The sequence below is a fragment of the Anolis sagrei genome, chromosome X, assembly GCF_037176765.1.
Source record: "Anolis sagrei isolate rAnoSag1 chromosome X, rAnoSag1.mat, whole genome shotgun sequence".
In the NCBI taxonomy this organism is placed as follows: domain Eukaryota; kingdom Metazoa; phylum Chordata; class Lepidosauria; order Squamata; family Dactyloidae; genus Anolis; species Anolis sagrei.
Window position 1 is genome coordinate 80,359,554 of NC_090034.1, and position 15,592 is coordinate 80,375,145.

At 42.0% G+C, this 15,592-nt stretch overlaps 1 protein-coding gene across 1 annotated transcript in view; it reads right to left on the reverse strand.

Moving 5' to 3' along the window:
* Window positions 1-15,592, reverse strand: part of STPG1 (sperm tail PG-rich repeat containing 1) — a 59,251-nt gene that overhangs the window by 23,239 nt on the left and 20,420 nt on the right. Inside the window, exons 4-6 of the mRNA XM_067460581.1 lie at window positions 11,777-11,878; window positions 8,416-8,589; window positions 97-208 (exon numbers count right to left, since the gene is read on the reverse strand). Coding sequence (XP_067316682.1) covers window positions 97-208; window positions 8,416-8,589; window positions 11,777-11,878 — 388 coding nt within the window. The remainder of the gene's footprint in view (window positions 1-96; window positions 209-8,415; window positions 8,590-11,776; window positions 11,879-15,592) is intronic.

The window sequence follows — 15,592 nt, forward strand, 5'->3', positions numbered from 1 at the left end:
TGAACTAGCCTCCCTCTGTTGTGCAATAGAGCACATGTATGAGTTGCAAAATACAATAATTTTTGACAGAGATAAAAAAAAATAGGACCCACTTACAGGGTGAAGGCACTCGCTCTTTCCCAGTGAGTGACAGCGACCGTTGAGTTTTGGAGGAGAACACCGATTTGACTCCTGTGTGGCTCTTCTGCTTGCAGAAGTCCAAAGAGACCTATGTGCGAAAATGCAGAGCTTTGGGACAAACTGACTTTTCTAGCAGTTTTTTTTCCATGTCAGGAGCAACTTAGGAAACTTAGTGAGAGAATTGACCATCTGCAAGGACGTTGCCCAGGGGATGCCCGGATGTTTTTTTATTCTTTACCATGTTTGACAGAGGGAGCTCATCTCCGCTCTCCCTGGATTCGAACCTCCAACCTGTCGGTCATCAGTCCTGCCGGCACAAGGGTTTAACCCATTGCGCCATTGGATGCCCCACTTCCAGCAGAGTGAAACAAACAAACAAATAGGAATATTTGATCCTAGGTACTGCTGAGAGTCTCAAGTACCATATGTCCCCGAAAATAAGACTGGGTCTTATAATAATTATTGCTCCAAAAATCTCTTATTTTTACGAGATGTCATCTCCAACAATCAACCTTGATTCATGTATTAGTCCCTTTAAATCTAGCATTAAATCAAGGCTCAATTGAAGACATACAAGACAGGAGAAGCAGCAAAAATGATGACAGTTAAGAAGGATGGTCCACACAAAAGCGTCGGAAAATTGCAGGCACCAACATTCAGAAAATATTTCTTTATTTCAAATGAGTGTATTAAGTGCATCCATTACAACATATAATGTACTGAATGATGAAGATCCCTATTAGACACAACCATGTCCGTCCGTTATCCAGCGGCACATTATTCATGCATTGTGTCTGTACTTCAGTTGGGCCTTTGGCAATAACTCTCAAGTTCATCTGTTTACACTGAGAACTATTTGCCTCTCGCCCCCAGGTGCCCACTTGGGCATTTACAAATACTGAATTATAATTTATATTATAATTTACTTTAAGAAGTAATGTCAATAATATTATTTATTTATATTTAACCATGTATTAAAATAATTATTTTATCACTCAGTACATCCATCATGTGTTGCAATGGACTTACTGTATATACTCAAGTATAAGCCTAGTTTTCCAGTCCTTTTTTTTAGACTGAAAAAGTCCCCCTCAGCTTATACTCGAGTCAAGGTTATGTATTATTTTACTCTGTTATCAATACATAATAAATGCATTATTATTATTACATTTATTATTTTACTTTATTGTTGTTGTTATTGCATTTATTATTTTACTCTATTTATTATTATTGTTAATATTACATTTACATTATATTACTCTATTATTATTATTATTTCTTTTATTATTTTAATCTATTTATTTTTATTGGAAGGATACACAAGCACATTTACATTGAAGAAGGTCAGAATGATTTAAACAGAGTTGGGCAGTCTTCTCTTAAATATTCAAAAATATTTAACCTCTTGATGCCTCAATTAATGTAATTTTATTTGTATCTATTTTTATTTTGAAATTTACCAATAGCTGCTGCATTTCCCACCTTCGGCTTATACTCGAGTCAATCAATTTTCCCAGCTTTTTGTGGTAAAATTAGGTGCCTCAGCTTATATTCGGGTCGGCTTATACTCGAGTATATACGGTACTACTCGTAAATGCATCTGTCTGGGTGATGATCTCAACTGGGGCTTATTTTTGAGGTAGGTCTTATATTATGAGCATCCTGAAGAACCTTCGTGCTAGGGCTTATTTTCTGGTTAGCTGTTATTTTTTTGAAGAAATAAGGTAGGAGTAGAATGCACTGTAGAATTAATGCAGTTTCAATGCTATGGAATAGTGGGAATTATATAAGGTCTTTTGCCCTTGAAGACTGTTCGGAAACTTCAACTTGTCCAGCGAGCAGCAGCCAAACTGCTCACCGGAGCGACATACAGGGAGCACACCATCCCCCTGTTGTGCCAGCTCCACTGGCTGCCGGTTCAGTTCCGAGTACAATTCAAGGTGCTGGTTTTGACCTACAAAACCCTGTACAGTTCTGGTCCAGCGTATCTGTCCGAACGTATCTCCCTCTACGTCCCACCCCGGAGTTTGAGATCAGCTGGGGAGGCCCTGCTCTCGGCCCCACCACTGTCACAAATGAGGCTGGTGGGGACGAGGAGCAGGGCTTTCTCAGTGGTGGCCCCTCACCTGTGGAACTCACTCCCGGGGGAAATCAGGGCATCATCATCCCTCCTCTCCTTCAGGAGGAGGGTGAAGATGTGGTTATGGGACCAGGCCTTTGGGCAATCTGGCAATTAAATAAGACAATCAGACGAGTAAGACCAGCAGGATTGATGAAGTGGAATTGAAAATGAGAACTATGAGTTAGCGAACGCTGACCGTGTAGGAGGAGGAATTGGGTTTGTATTGGTTTTTATTGATTTTATTGGTATAATGCATGAATTGTGGTTAACTGTGAGTCTGATATAATCTTGTGTTTTGACTGTTCTGTGTTGCAGGCATCAAATTGTGCCTTGCTTTTGTAAGCTGCCCTGAGTCCCCTTCGGGGTGAGAAGGGCGGGGTATAAGAACCCGAAATAAATAAATAAATTTGCCTTCTCTGCCAAAGGGTGTCTTCTCTCTTTTGCCTTCTCTTTGCCAAACTACAACTCCCAGCATTCCAAAGCAGACAGTGTCAAACTGCATTAAGTCTACTGTGTAAATGGGGTCTCAGAGTCAACGTAAGTCAGAAATGAACAATTTCACAAATAGGACGTACACAGCCCAAGGCTCCAATCCACACACTTCCGTGTCTTATTTAGAGCAAGCAGGGGATGTTTTCAAGATGCCTTCTGCTCCAGAAAGTGGCTTGCACACATTCACTAAGAAATACTGGATTCACGTACAACCTAAGTACGGTTTAGGGCAGGGGTCCTCAAACGTCTTAAACAGAGGGCCAGGTCATAGTCCATCAAACTGTTGGAGGGCCGGATTATAACTGGAAAAAAGCATGAATGAATTCCTATGCAAACTGCACATATCTTATTTGTAGTGCAAAAAAATAAATAAAAACAATACAGTAATTAAAATGAAGAACAATTTTAACAAATATAAACTTGTCGAAAGCTTTCATGGCTGGAATCACTGGGTTGTTGTAGATTTTTTTTCGGGCTATATGGCCATGTTCTAGAGGCATTCTCTCCTGACGTTTCGCCTGCATCTATGGCAAGCATCCTCAGAGGTAGTGAGGTCTGTTGGAACTAGTTCCAACAGACCTCACTACCTCTGAGGATGCTTGCCATAGATGCATGCGAAAATCAGGAGAGAATGCCTCTAGAACATGGCCATATAGCCCGAAAAAAATCTACAACAACCCAGTGATTCCAGCCATGAAAGTCATTTCAGACTTATGTTGACCTTGAGTGAGGGCAAGGTAAATGATCTTGGAGGGCCATATCCAGCCCCTGGGCCTTACTTTGAGGACCCCTGATTTAGGGTCTCAGCTGACAAGGAGATTCTAAAGACTGAAGAGGCCTCCGTTTCAAGATGAGGAAAAATAATAGGCATTTTGGGGATAATGCCACGAGGCCTTTCAAGCTGGAAATAGCTCAGGGCCTCGGCGTGTTCTCAATCTGGCCCTACCCCAAGGGAGAGGTGAAACTGCTGGTTTCACTCCATAATAAATTCTTTTTTTAACATGAAAAAGAAAAAAAAGAATGATGATTTCTAATCCATAAAGGAGCCAGGCACCAATTAGCTGTCAAAATGAATCATGCACAGGTCCTGGCTCATAAATGACATCACTGGGGCATCACTGAAAGAGCAAAACGTGATGAAGAATTTGGGATGGATTTGTCTACCGTCCTAAAACAGATTGTAGGAAAGGTATCAGAGATACTTTCCAAGGGCGCATCTACAATGTTGAACCAATGCATTTGACATCACTTTAACTGCTATGGTGCAACGCTAGGGAATCCTGAGAGTTGTCGTTTTCCAAGGTCTTCGGCCTTCTTTGCCAGAGTGTGCTGGTGTCTCACCAAACTGGGAGAAAGGAGACATACAAATGCAATGACAACAATAATAGATATTATATGGGTCAAATTCTGGGAGAAAGGTGGTATACACCTGCAATACATTTATTATTATTATTATTATTATTATTATTATTATTATTATTGAAACACCACAAGATGAGTCCACAGCAGATACTCTGCTGGCTGTCGTATTGGATCACACGTCGGACACTTCCCAAGTGTCTAGGACAGTGTGATGTATCGGCGAATAATGTGTGCAGATCCTAGTAAGGTGGCCTTCTGCAGCTGGTAGATGGTAATTTTGTCAGCGCCGATTGTGTTTAAGTGCAGGCCAAGGTCTTTAGGCACTGCACCCAGTGTGCCGATCACCACTGGGACCACCTTTACTGGTTTGTGCCAGAGTCTTTGCAGTTCGATCTTTAAATCCTCATATCATGTCATCTTTTCCAGTTGTTTCTCTTCAATCCTGCTGTCACCTGGGATTGCAACATCGACAATCCATACTTTGTTTTTTAACACGATCATGAGGTCAAGAGTATTGAGCTCCAAAACTCTGCCTGTCTGAATCCGGAAGTCCCAGAGTAGCTTGACGTGCTCATTTTCTGTAACTTTTTCTGGCTTGTGATCCCACCAGTTCTTTTTCACAGGCAGATGGTATTTGTGGCATATTATTATTATTATTATTATTATTATTATTATTATTGGAGCCCCTAGTGGCACAGTTGGTTAAACCCATGTGCCAGCAGGGCTGATAACCCACAGGTCAGAGGTTCGAATCCAAGAGCGTGGATGAGCTCCCTCTGTCAGCTCTAGCTCCTCATGCGGGGACATGAAAGAAACCTCCCACAAAGATGGTAAAACATCAAAATATCCGGGCGTCCCCTGGGCAACGTCCTTGCAGAGGGCCAATTCTCTTACCTCAGAAGCGACTTGCAGTTTCTCAAGTCGCTCCTGACACGAAAATACTACTACTACTACTACTACTACTACTAATAATAATAATAATAATAGGGTCCCACTGGGGGAAAGAAGACATACAGTAAACATACAATAAATAAAAGCAACAATTTAATAAATAATCAATATTATATGGTGCTCATTCTGGGTGAAAGGCAGGATACAAATGCAACAAATGGCTATTATTATTATTACCATCATCACCATCATTATTATTACCATTGAGCCTGATTATAAACCGCAAACCTAAGACCTTAATTCCTTTCCAAATTCTGCTTGCATCTGTCTATGACCCCCAGTTACTGCTTCTGTCTGCTCTTCCAAATGGATCATTTCCTGCTTGGCTTCCCCAACTTTTATGCATCATCTCAAAGCGTAAATCACACGTTTGTGATTAACTGGAGAAGCTTCTTCCCAGGAGAAAGCCTATTTATATTCTTCAACAGAAGCTAGTATTTTTGTCAGGGTGTGGATGACAGGCAGTAATAATGCCCTGCACAGCACAGCATGACTTTGGGACAAAGGCAATGTCAACACTGTCCTAAAAAGAGACAAGGACACAAGTCTGGACTTTTTGTTCCTTTTTGTACAGATTTTGGAGGCTGGGGCGGGGGGACAACTCTATTTAAAACCATAGCAAATGATATTCTCATTTCAGAAAACAATATTCACATTTCTGGTTTGGGCAAATCTCGGGCCTGTTTCACACTGCATAACTGAAGTACTTTGATACCATAGTGACTCTCATGATTAATTTCTATGGCATGTTGGGATTTGTAGTGCAGCAAAGAGCTAGAGCACTCTGGCAGGGCAATCTAAATACTGTCACAAAACTACAAATCCTAGGATTACAGTAGATGAAGCCACTGAAGTACTTTGATACCATAGTGACTCATGATTAATTTCTATGGCATGTTGGGATTTGTAGTGCAGCAAAGAGCTAGAGCACTCTGGCAGGGCAATCTAAATACTGTCACAAAACTACAAATCCTAGGATTACAGTAGATGAAGCCACTGAAGTACTTTGATACCATAGTGACTCATGATTAATTTCTATGGCATGTTGGGATTTGTAGTGCAGCAAAGAGCTAGAGCACTCTGGCAGGGCAATCTAAATACTGTCACAAAACTACAAATCCTAGGATTACAGTAGATGAAGCCACACGCATTAAGATGGACTGAAAGTACTATAATTTAGCAGCGTGAAATGCCACCAGACATTTGACGATTCCTCTGAATCAGAACTGTAAGAAAGTTTGGATGTCCCAACTTTATATTATTCTCTGGATGATAATGCCATCTCATCTTCTGAGGCCAACAGATACATCCTTTCCAATGGATGATGTGTGCCTTCAGGTTGTTTCCAACTTATGCTGAGCTTTAGGGGACAATATCATAGGATTTTCAGGGGCTGAGAGAGTGTAACTTGCTCAAGATCAACCAATCAGTCTCCAAGGCCAAGCAAGGATTCAAATCATGGTCTCCAGAGTTGTAATTCCAGCAATCAAACCACTAACCATGGCAGCTCTGATCACATTGGCTTTCCAAAGTGGCTCTATTTCATTCTTCCATGAAAGGACAGATAAGATTTCTTCTTGCATTGGGAGAAAACAAATATTTCCATCAGTATTCTCCCCATTTCTGGATGTCCCAAGGAGTTAGGCAGAAGTTGCTTTATAGACCAAAAAAACAAACAAACAATTTCTTCATGCTGAAAAACTTTTTTCTGCACAGGAAATGATTCTTGGCATTATTTTGGTTAGTCCCATCTAAAGTAGGGCCATTCAGTCAATTGCTAAATGATAAATCAATACATATGTTCATTTACAGATTTCAATGGGTTGTTCACAAAATGTATTTTTTTTCATATAAAAATGTCCAAGAAGAAATTGGATATCAAGTAGTACTAGAGGATGCAGAGATTCATAGAAAGAATGTTGTTTATTCATTCATTTGCTTCCAACTCTTTGTGACCTCATGGACCAGCCCATACCAGAGCTCCTTCTCGACTGTCGCCACATCACCTTCTTCAAGGTCAAGCCAGTTAATTCAAGGATAATATCCATCCACATTGGCCTTGGTCGGCCCCTTTTCCTTTTCCTTCCCTTTTCCCCAGCATTATGACCTTCTTTGACCTTCTCTTGTCTTCTCATTATGTGGCCAAAGTGCTTCATCTTTGCCTCTAATATCCTTCCTTCCAGTGAGCAGTCAGGCTTTCTTTCCTGGTGGATGGACTGGTTGGATCTTCTTGCGGTCCAAGGCACTCTGAATTTTCCTCCAATACCACACTTCCAAAGCGTCTAGCTTCTTTCGCTCAGCTTTCTCTATGGTCCAGCTCTCACATCCATAGGTTGCTACCACAAATGCCACTGCTTTAACTATGTGGATCTTCGTTGCCAATGTGATGTCTCTACTCTTCACTATTTTATCGAGATTGGTCATTGCTCTCCTCCCAAGAAGTAAACATCTTCTGATTTCCTGGTTGAAGTCCGCATCTGCAGTCATCTTCATTTCTAGAAAAACAAAGTCTGTCACTGCCTCCACCTTTTCTCCCTCTATTTGCCAGTTGTCAATTTGTCTGGTCACCATCATCATGATTTTTGTGATGTTTAACTGCAACACAGTTTTTGCACTTTCTTCTTTCACCTTGGCTAGACAGTTCCTCAGCTCCTCCAAGTTTCAGCCATCAAAGTGGTATCATCTGCATATCTAAGTTTGTTAATGCTTCTTCCAGTAATTTTAACTCCAGTCTTGGATTAGTCAAGCCCCGCACATCGCATGATGTGTTCTGCATACGAGTTGAATAGGTTGGGTGAAGGTATACAGCCCTGCCGTAGTCCTTTCCCAATCTTGAACCAGCCTGTTGTTCTGTGGTCTGTTCTTACTGTTGTACTTGGTCGTTGTATATGTTCCTCAGGGGACAAAGTGAATTGGTATCCTCATATATTGAATCAAATCTGTGAATAATCAAATCTGCAAAAGCAAAACCTGCAAATGCAGATAGTTGACTATGAATACCCTTTAATAACTCTTTCCGCAGTGCAGTGGGAATTCTGGCATTGCTGATTTAGAGTAGCCCACTTTGGGCCAGTAATCATATTTTTAAAGGAATTTTAATTTTTTTTAAAGGGGAGTGGATACAGGAGAGGGGAGAAATGATGGAGAAGAAGTATTAGGGGATTATTTTAGTATGGATTTTGTTTTATTTTGGTACTTTTCTTTTTTCTTTTTTTCTTTTTTTCAATTAATTGGATTAGAGTCTTTGGAAATCTAATACAAATTAAGTTAAAAAGATAATTCCTCCCTCCACCATCTTCCTCCCTGTTCGCTTTTTGAATTTGCCACTCCCTCTGTGGCGCTCTCTCCCCTTCTCCAAACTGCCTTACATTGTATTGGTTGGGCGCAGGGGTGGGTCTTTTGGATATTTTCCTAGCAATTGGTTGTTGAAACATGCTGGAATATCCCAGGCTGAAGTCTTGCTTGGACTGCAATGTAGGAGGGAGGTCATAGGCATTGGCAGCAGGGTAGCTGGGGATCCTCTGGCGGGCAATGCGAGTATCCTGCAAGGAAGACAACATTGGTTGGCATACATCCCAAAACCTGGGCTCTCCAAAGCAAAGGAGCCCTTTTCTGATCTGCTACACCCAAAAAGGGTTCTCTAGACCAATTATTCTCAACTCCCAGAATTCCTGACCATTGGTCATGATGCTTGGGATGCCTGAATTCCAAATCATTGGAGGGTCAGAGGTTGAGAAATGCTGTCCTGGATTGTAGAGGCAACCTGAAAATGTGAAAACCATACTTGAATAATCCAAATCTCAAATACTTTCTAGACATTGCTAGGCTTGTTACCAGCCTCAAAATTATTTTGGCACCACATGAACCGTTCTGAGAAGAACTGGCTAGAGAGCAATCACAAAATATGCTAAATATCGGGGTAGACGGGACACTTAAGGAGCTACTTTCCATCTTGGAAATGATGACGGATGTCTTGGAAATTATGGTGGACACCACAAAGTTGCCAACATTCTTGGGAATATAGTTTTCCAGCGTGATGCATTTTGTTTCAGTACACAAGTTTGAAAAGCACCTCTAATGTTTCACATATTTGGAAAGCTCATCTGAACTGGAACCAATTCTAGATCCATCAGGGTTTTTTGTAATGGCAACTTATTTATCTGTTAAAAGAAGTCTGTTTAACCTGAACTAGACATCCCACGGATTGATAACCTAGGAGGCTGGCATTCAAATTATTTTCTGCCATGTTAAACTGAGTCTGGTGTCTCTCAAGGCGATGCATCTTCTCCAAAGTTTAACTCCAAATGTTGAGGGAAGTATCAAAGGGGCTGAAACCTATTTGGAACAGATAGCTGTCAGCACCTTGGATAGCTCCTTTAAGAGTTGGAATAAAAGAGCAGATTTACTAACCCAACTAAAAGGAAGCCACCAGTTGCTGTCATCATCTCCTCCAACACCATATTCTCCTGTGCTTTCCTTCCTATTACATAAGGCTGCGAGAAAGGAAGGGGGCGATCTAAACTGACTGCTTGGTAACAACTACTTTCTGGATTGGTTCTTCAGCTGCTTCCAGCTCCCCAAGGAAAAACAGGCTTTGCTTGACCCAATCGCATTCATTACCTGATTATCATCTTCATAAAGAATTTGCCACCCAGTTAGGACTGACTTGTATGCATTTATTTGAGGTAGCAAAAGCTACCCACTGGTCCGCCTCCTCCTTTTAGTGACTTTGCTATGAATGTGGCACATGGGGTGATATCAGCTAGCTACTATATTGGTTTGATAATCCCACTTCTTCTAGAACAATTTATGATGGACCAGAAGGGCTCCAAGGTGGACTCCATAATGCAGTGTTTCTCAACCTGGGGGTCGGGACCCCTATGGAGGTCACAAGGGGGTGTCAGAGGGGTCGCCGAAGACCATCAGAAAATACAGTATTTTCTGTTGAGCATGGGGGTTCTGTGTGGGAAGTTTGGCTCAATTCTATCATTGGTGTGGTTCAGAATGCTCTTTGATTGTAGGTGAACTATAAATCCCAGCTACTACAACTACCAACATGTCAAAGTCTATTTTCCCCAAACTCCACCAGTGTTCACATTTGGGCATATTGAGTATTCATGCTAAGTTTGTTCCAGATCCGTCATTGTTTTAGTCCACAGTGCTCTCTAGATGTAGGTGAACTACAACTCCCAAACTTAAGGACAATGCCCACCAAACCCTTTCAGTAATTTCTGTTGGTCATGGAAGTTCTGCGTGCCAAGTACGGTTCAGTTCCATCATTGGTGGAGTTCAGAATGTTATTTGATTATAAATCCCAGCAACTACAACTCCCAAATGATGAAATCAACCCCTCCCCAAAACCCCACCAGTATTCCAGTTTGGGCGTATTGGGTATTTGTGCCGAATTTGGTCTAGTGAATGAAAATACATCCTGGATATCTGATATTTACATTACAATTAATAACGGTAGCAAAATTACAGTTATGAAGTAACAGCAAAAATAATTTTATGTCTGGGGGTCGCCACAACATGAGGAACTGTATCAAGGGGTCGCGGCATTAGGAAGGTTGAGAACCACTGCCATAATGAATTGGGAGAATTTCACAACTGTCCTAAGAAAATCTGCCTTCTTTCCTCATACCATGATGGTGAAAACACCATAATATATTAGACTGAGCTTTAACACATGCAATGTAGACTCAGAGTCCATCTACACTGTAGAGTTAATAATGCATTATGATACTACTTAACTGCTTTGGCTCAATGGTATGGAATCATAGCTGTTGAAGTTTTACAAGGCCTGTAGCCTTCTTTGCCAAAGAGTGCTGTGGTCTCATCAAACTACACATCCCAGGATTCCATAGCATGGAGCTATGGCAATGAAACTAACGTCAAACTGCATTCATTCTGTATAGATGCACCCATAGACACAAAACTTTTCTGGCAATGCAGTTTGCACATAGCTATACGTCTCTACAGTCTGTAAACCTGAAGCACAAACATATGTAATTTCCTGTTTTGCCAGGATTGATTTCCATATAGGTAAAAGGTAAAGGTTGTCTCCTGACATTAAGTCCACTCTGGGATGTGGTGCTCATCTCCATTTCTAAGCCGAAGAGCTAGCGTTGTCCGTAGACACCTCCAAAGTCATGTGGCCGGCATGAACCGCCGTTACCTTCCCGCCGGAGCGGTACCTATTGATCTGCTCACATTTGCGTGTTTTCGAACTGCTAGGTTGGCAGAAGCTGGGGCTGACAGCAGATGCTTACACCGCTCCCCAAATTCAAACCTGCGACCTTTCAATCAACAAGCTTAGCAGCTCAGTGGTTTAACCCACTCCGCCACTGGGGGCTCCCTGAATTCCATATAGCTTTACTTTTTCTTCCAGCTAATCCACTGCTTGCATTATAAAACAAAAAACAAATATCCCCACAAGTATTTCTTTAAACTTGCCAATGTTATCTGTGCTTCTGTCTCATGTAAAAATGGTTGAAAAGGTCCCCATGCTTCCAAAAATGTATCAAAATGACACATCCTTTACAAAGCTGTTCATTCATCCATTTCTATTAGCTCCACAATAGTCATCATCCAATTGTATAACACCAAAATCTCTGCATTTTTTTCACATTTGAGTATGTAGCAGTCCAGCCGCTATGAGCACAAACTGCAATAGCATCTCATGTTGCCAAAATGCCACCTTAATCCATATACACGAACCCTTTCACTTACCAACGAAGGGAAAAAGCAAGTTCCTTTTACGGACTGGGAGACATTGTTTTGAACTGGCAATACTTGGGAGATATTATAGCATCCCGGACCTGGATTTTCATTCTGGGAAGAGAAGAGCACAAAAACATATAATCACAAAAGGAATAAGTCACCTTAATCCAGCTGGCGCACAATTAAAACTTGTGCGCCAGCTGCGCCCGTACCTTGGGAAGTCTGATCTGGCCACGGTGGTCCACGCTCTCGTCACACCCCGGTTGGATTACTGCAACGCACTCTACGTGGGGTTGCCTTTGAAGACTGCTCGGAAACTCCAACTAGTCCAGCGAGAAGCAGCCAGATTGCTCACCGGAGCAGCGTACAGGGAGCATACCACCCCCCTGTTGCGTCAGCTCCACTGGCTGCTGATCCAATTCCAAGCACAATTCAAAGTGCTGGTTTTGACCTACAAAACCCTATACGGTTCCGGCCCAGTGTATTTGTCCGAACGGATCTCCCTCTACATCCCACCTCGTAGCTTAAGATCTTCTGGGGAGGCCCTGCTCTCGACCCCGCCACTGTCACAAGTGAGGCTGGCGGGGACGAGGAGCAGGGCCTTCTCGGTGGTGGCCCCCCACCTGTGGAACTCACTCCCCGGGGAGATTAGATCGGCAACTTCCCTCCTAGCGTTTAGGAAAAAACTGAAGACCTGGTTGTGGGACCAAGCTTTTGGTTCATTCTGACAACTAACTTAAGGACCTGACAATAGACGAGAACAAATGGAATGGAATGGATATACGGACTCTGTTATATGGACTCTGACATGAGATTGTTTTATTACTTTATTATGTTATTATGTATTGATGTTTTAATTTGACTGTTGAATTGTTGTATTTGTATTGTTCATTGTGTGATTTAGGCATCTAATTGTGCCTTCCCTGTAAGCCGCCCTGAGTCCCCCTCGGGGTGAGAAGGGCGGGGTATAAGTAAGCGAAATAAATAAATAAATAAATAAATAAATAAATAAGTCTTCTACTGAGACCAGAGAAATGGCTGGCAACAAACAAAAGCATTCAGCTGTTGCAACAGTAAACATTCCCAAAGTAAACTCATTTAGAATTTTCTCAAGAGTAAAGTATTGGCGCAGGGTTCAGAGTATGACAATATTCTGTAGGAGTATGCTTTGATATACAAGGTCTCACAAAAAAAAATAAACAAGATTTTAAGGCTGGCATCATAATGGTGTCTTAAAGCTCCTACAAGACTTTCTACACCAACGTTTCTCAACGTGGGGGTCATGACCCCTGAGGGGGTTGTGAGGAGGTGTCAGAGGGGTTGCCAAAGACCATTAGAAAACACAGTAGTTTCTGTTGGTCATGGGGGTTCTGTGTGGGAAATTTGGCTCAATTATGTCATTGGTGTGGTTCAGAATGCTCTTTGATTGTAGGTTAATTATAAATCCCAGCAACTAAAACTCTCAAATGTCAAGGTCTATTTTCCCCAAACTCCACCAGTGTTCACATTTGGGCATATTGAGTATTCATGCCAAGTTAAGTCCAGATCCATCCTTGCTTGTGTTCACAGTGCTCTCTGGATGTAGTGAACTACAACTCCAAAATTGAAGGTCAATGCCCATCAAACCCTTCCAGTATTTTCTGTTGGTCATGGGCGTGGGTTCAATTCCATCATTGGTGGAGTTCAGAATGCTGTTTGATTGTAGGTTAACTATAAATCCCAGCAACTACAACTCCTGAATGACAAAATCAACCCCTCCCCAACCCCACCAGTACTCAAATGTGGGCATATCGGGTATTTGTACCAAATTTGGTCCAGTGAATGAAAATACATCCTGCATATCAGATATTTACGTTACAATTCATAACAGTAGCAAAATGACAGTTATGAAGTAGCAACTAAAATAATGTTATGGTTGGGGGTCACCACAACATGAGCAACTATATTAAGGGGTCACAGTATTAGGAAGATTGAGAACCACTTCTACACTGAAGAATTATAGTAATTTGACACCACTTTTACTGCCATGGCTCTATCCTATGGAATCTAGGGATTTGTGACTTCAGATCTCTTGGACAGAGAAGGGTTAATATCTCACCCAACTACAAATCCCATAATTCCATAGCATGGAGCCACGGCTGTTAATGTAGTGTCAAACTGTTACAATTCTGTGGTGTGGATACAGCCTAAGTGCCTTTTACCTGCTGGATGAGAGGGGTTTGGTCAATGTGTTACATCCTTATTCACTTAATACTCATGAAAGTAGAGTTATGCAAATGTGCACATCATTGCATGTCATTGTTCATTAGGCATTGATTACATAGTTGCACATGGCGACGGGAGCATCTACATGTGACATGACACCTCTTTCACCGCCATGGTTCAATGTTATGGAACCCTGGGAGTTATAATTTGGAAAGGCACCATCGCTCTTTAGCAGAAAAGAGTAAGGACCTTGGGAAACTACAACTCCCAGGATGCCATACCATTGAGCCATTGCCATTCACGCTGTGTCATACTGCATTAATTTTACAGTACAGATGCACCCGGTGTGCTGCACATCAATGCATAATATGCTTTTGGTCGTACAACTTGCAGTTATACAAAAAAGTGGCGATTATGGTCTAACGTTACACTACAGTTCTTTGGTGCAGGATCTTGGCTGAAAACCCATTCTTTCCATTGGCCAAGATTTCTCTTATCTTGTTCACAGGATCACTGCGCACTTCATGTCAACATGAAGACAACACGTTTTCCTCCATCCAACACTGATGGATAGGGATGACATGAATATGACCTCGTGGGTGGAGAGCAACACAATGGCTTCACAACTTACCCTCCCATTCCTTAAGCCTCTGAATGTTTGGCTGGTTTCTGTCAATTGTCACTGTATGCCAAGCGGCCTCTTTGCTTGTTTCAAAATCGAAATAATCTCATTTTAATGGGGCGTCTCAAGTTGCAGGGCAAAATAAAAGGGGGGGGGGGAGAAAAGGGAAGATTAGGTTCCTCTGGTGTCTGCGTAGCAGCACAACAAGAGCGATGTGGTGGGATGAAACCCATTGCATGGCTAATCCCACCTGTATATCGGATTTGGCCTGAACCATTTCAGCGTGTGGGCAGAGTGTATTATTTCAAGGTGCCGCACCCCTCCCTGACTCAACCCACCTTCCAGAGCAATGTGCGTGTGTGTCTGTTTAAATTCCAGAACTAGTTCTGGGTAAGTTTTCTATCTAAAAAGAAAAAAACCAATGGGGCATAAGGTTGTTGTAGGTTTTTTTGGGCTGTATGGCCATGTTCTAGAAGCATTCTCTGCTGACGTTTTGCCTAAATCTATGGCAGGCATCCTCAGAGGTTGTGAGGTCCTCAGAGGTTGTGAGGACCTCACAACCTCTGAGGATGCCTGCCATAAATGCAGGCAAAACGTCAGGAGAGAATGTTTCTAGAACATGGCCATACAGCCCAAAAAACCTACAACAACCCAGTGATTCCAGCCATGAAAGCCTTCGACAATACAATTGGGCACAACTTTAAATTCTCGCTGGATGTGGTTGCTCTCAGGTCCAAGACCAACCAACAACCCAGTGATTCCGGCCATGAAAGCCTTCGACAATACAATTGGACATAATTTTAAATTCTCGCTGGATGTGGTTGCTCTCAGGTCCAAGAGGTAAGAGGTCAAGACCATGGGCCAAAACCTTGCCCAACTGTGGCAAACCAGCCTCATACATCACCCAAATCCCTACATATATGTTGTGCCAAAAATTGCCAAAATGATGTCCAAAAATGGCATTGAACAATGTCTAGAGCTAAATACAGATCTCCTTT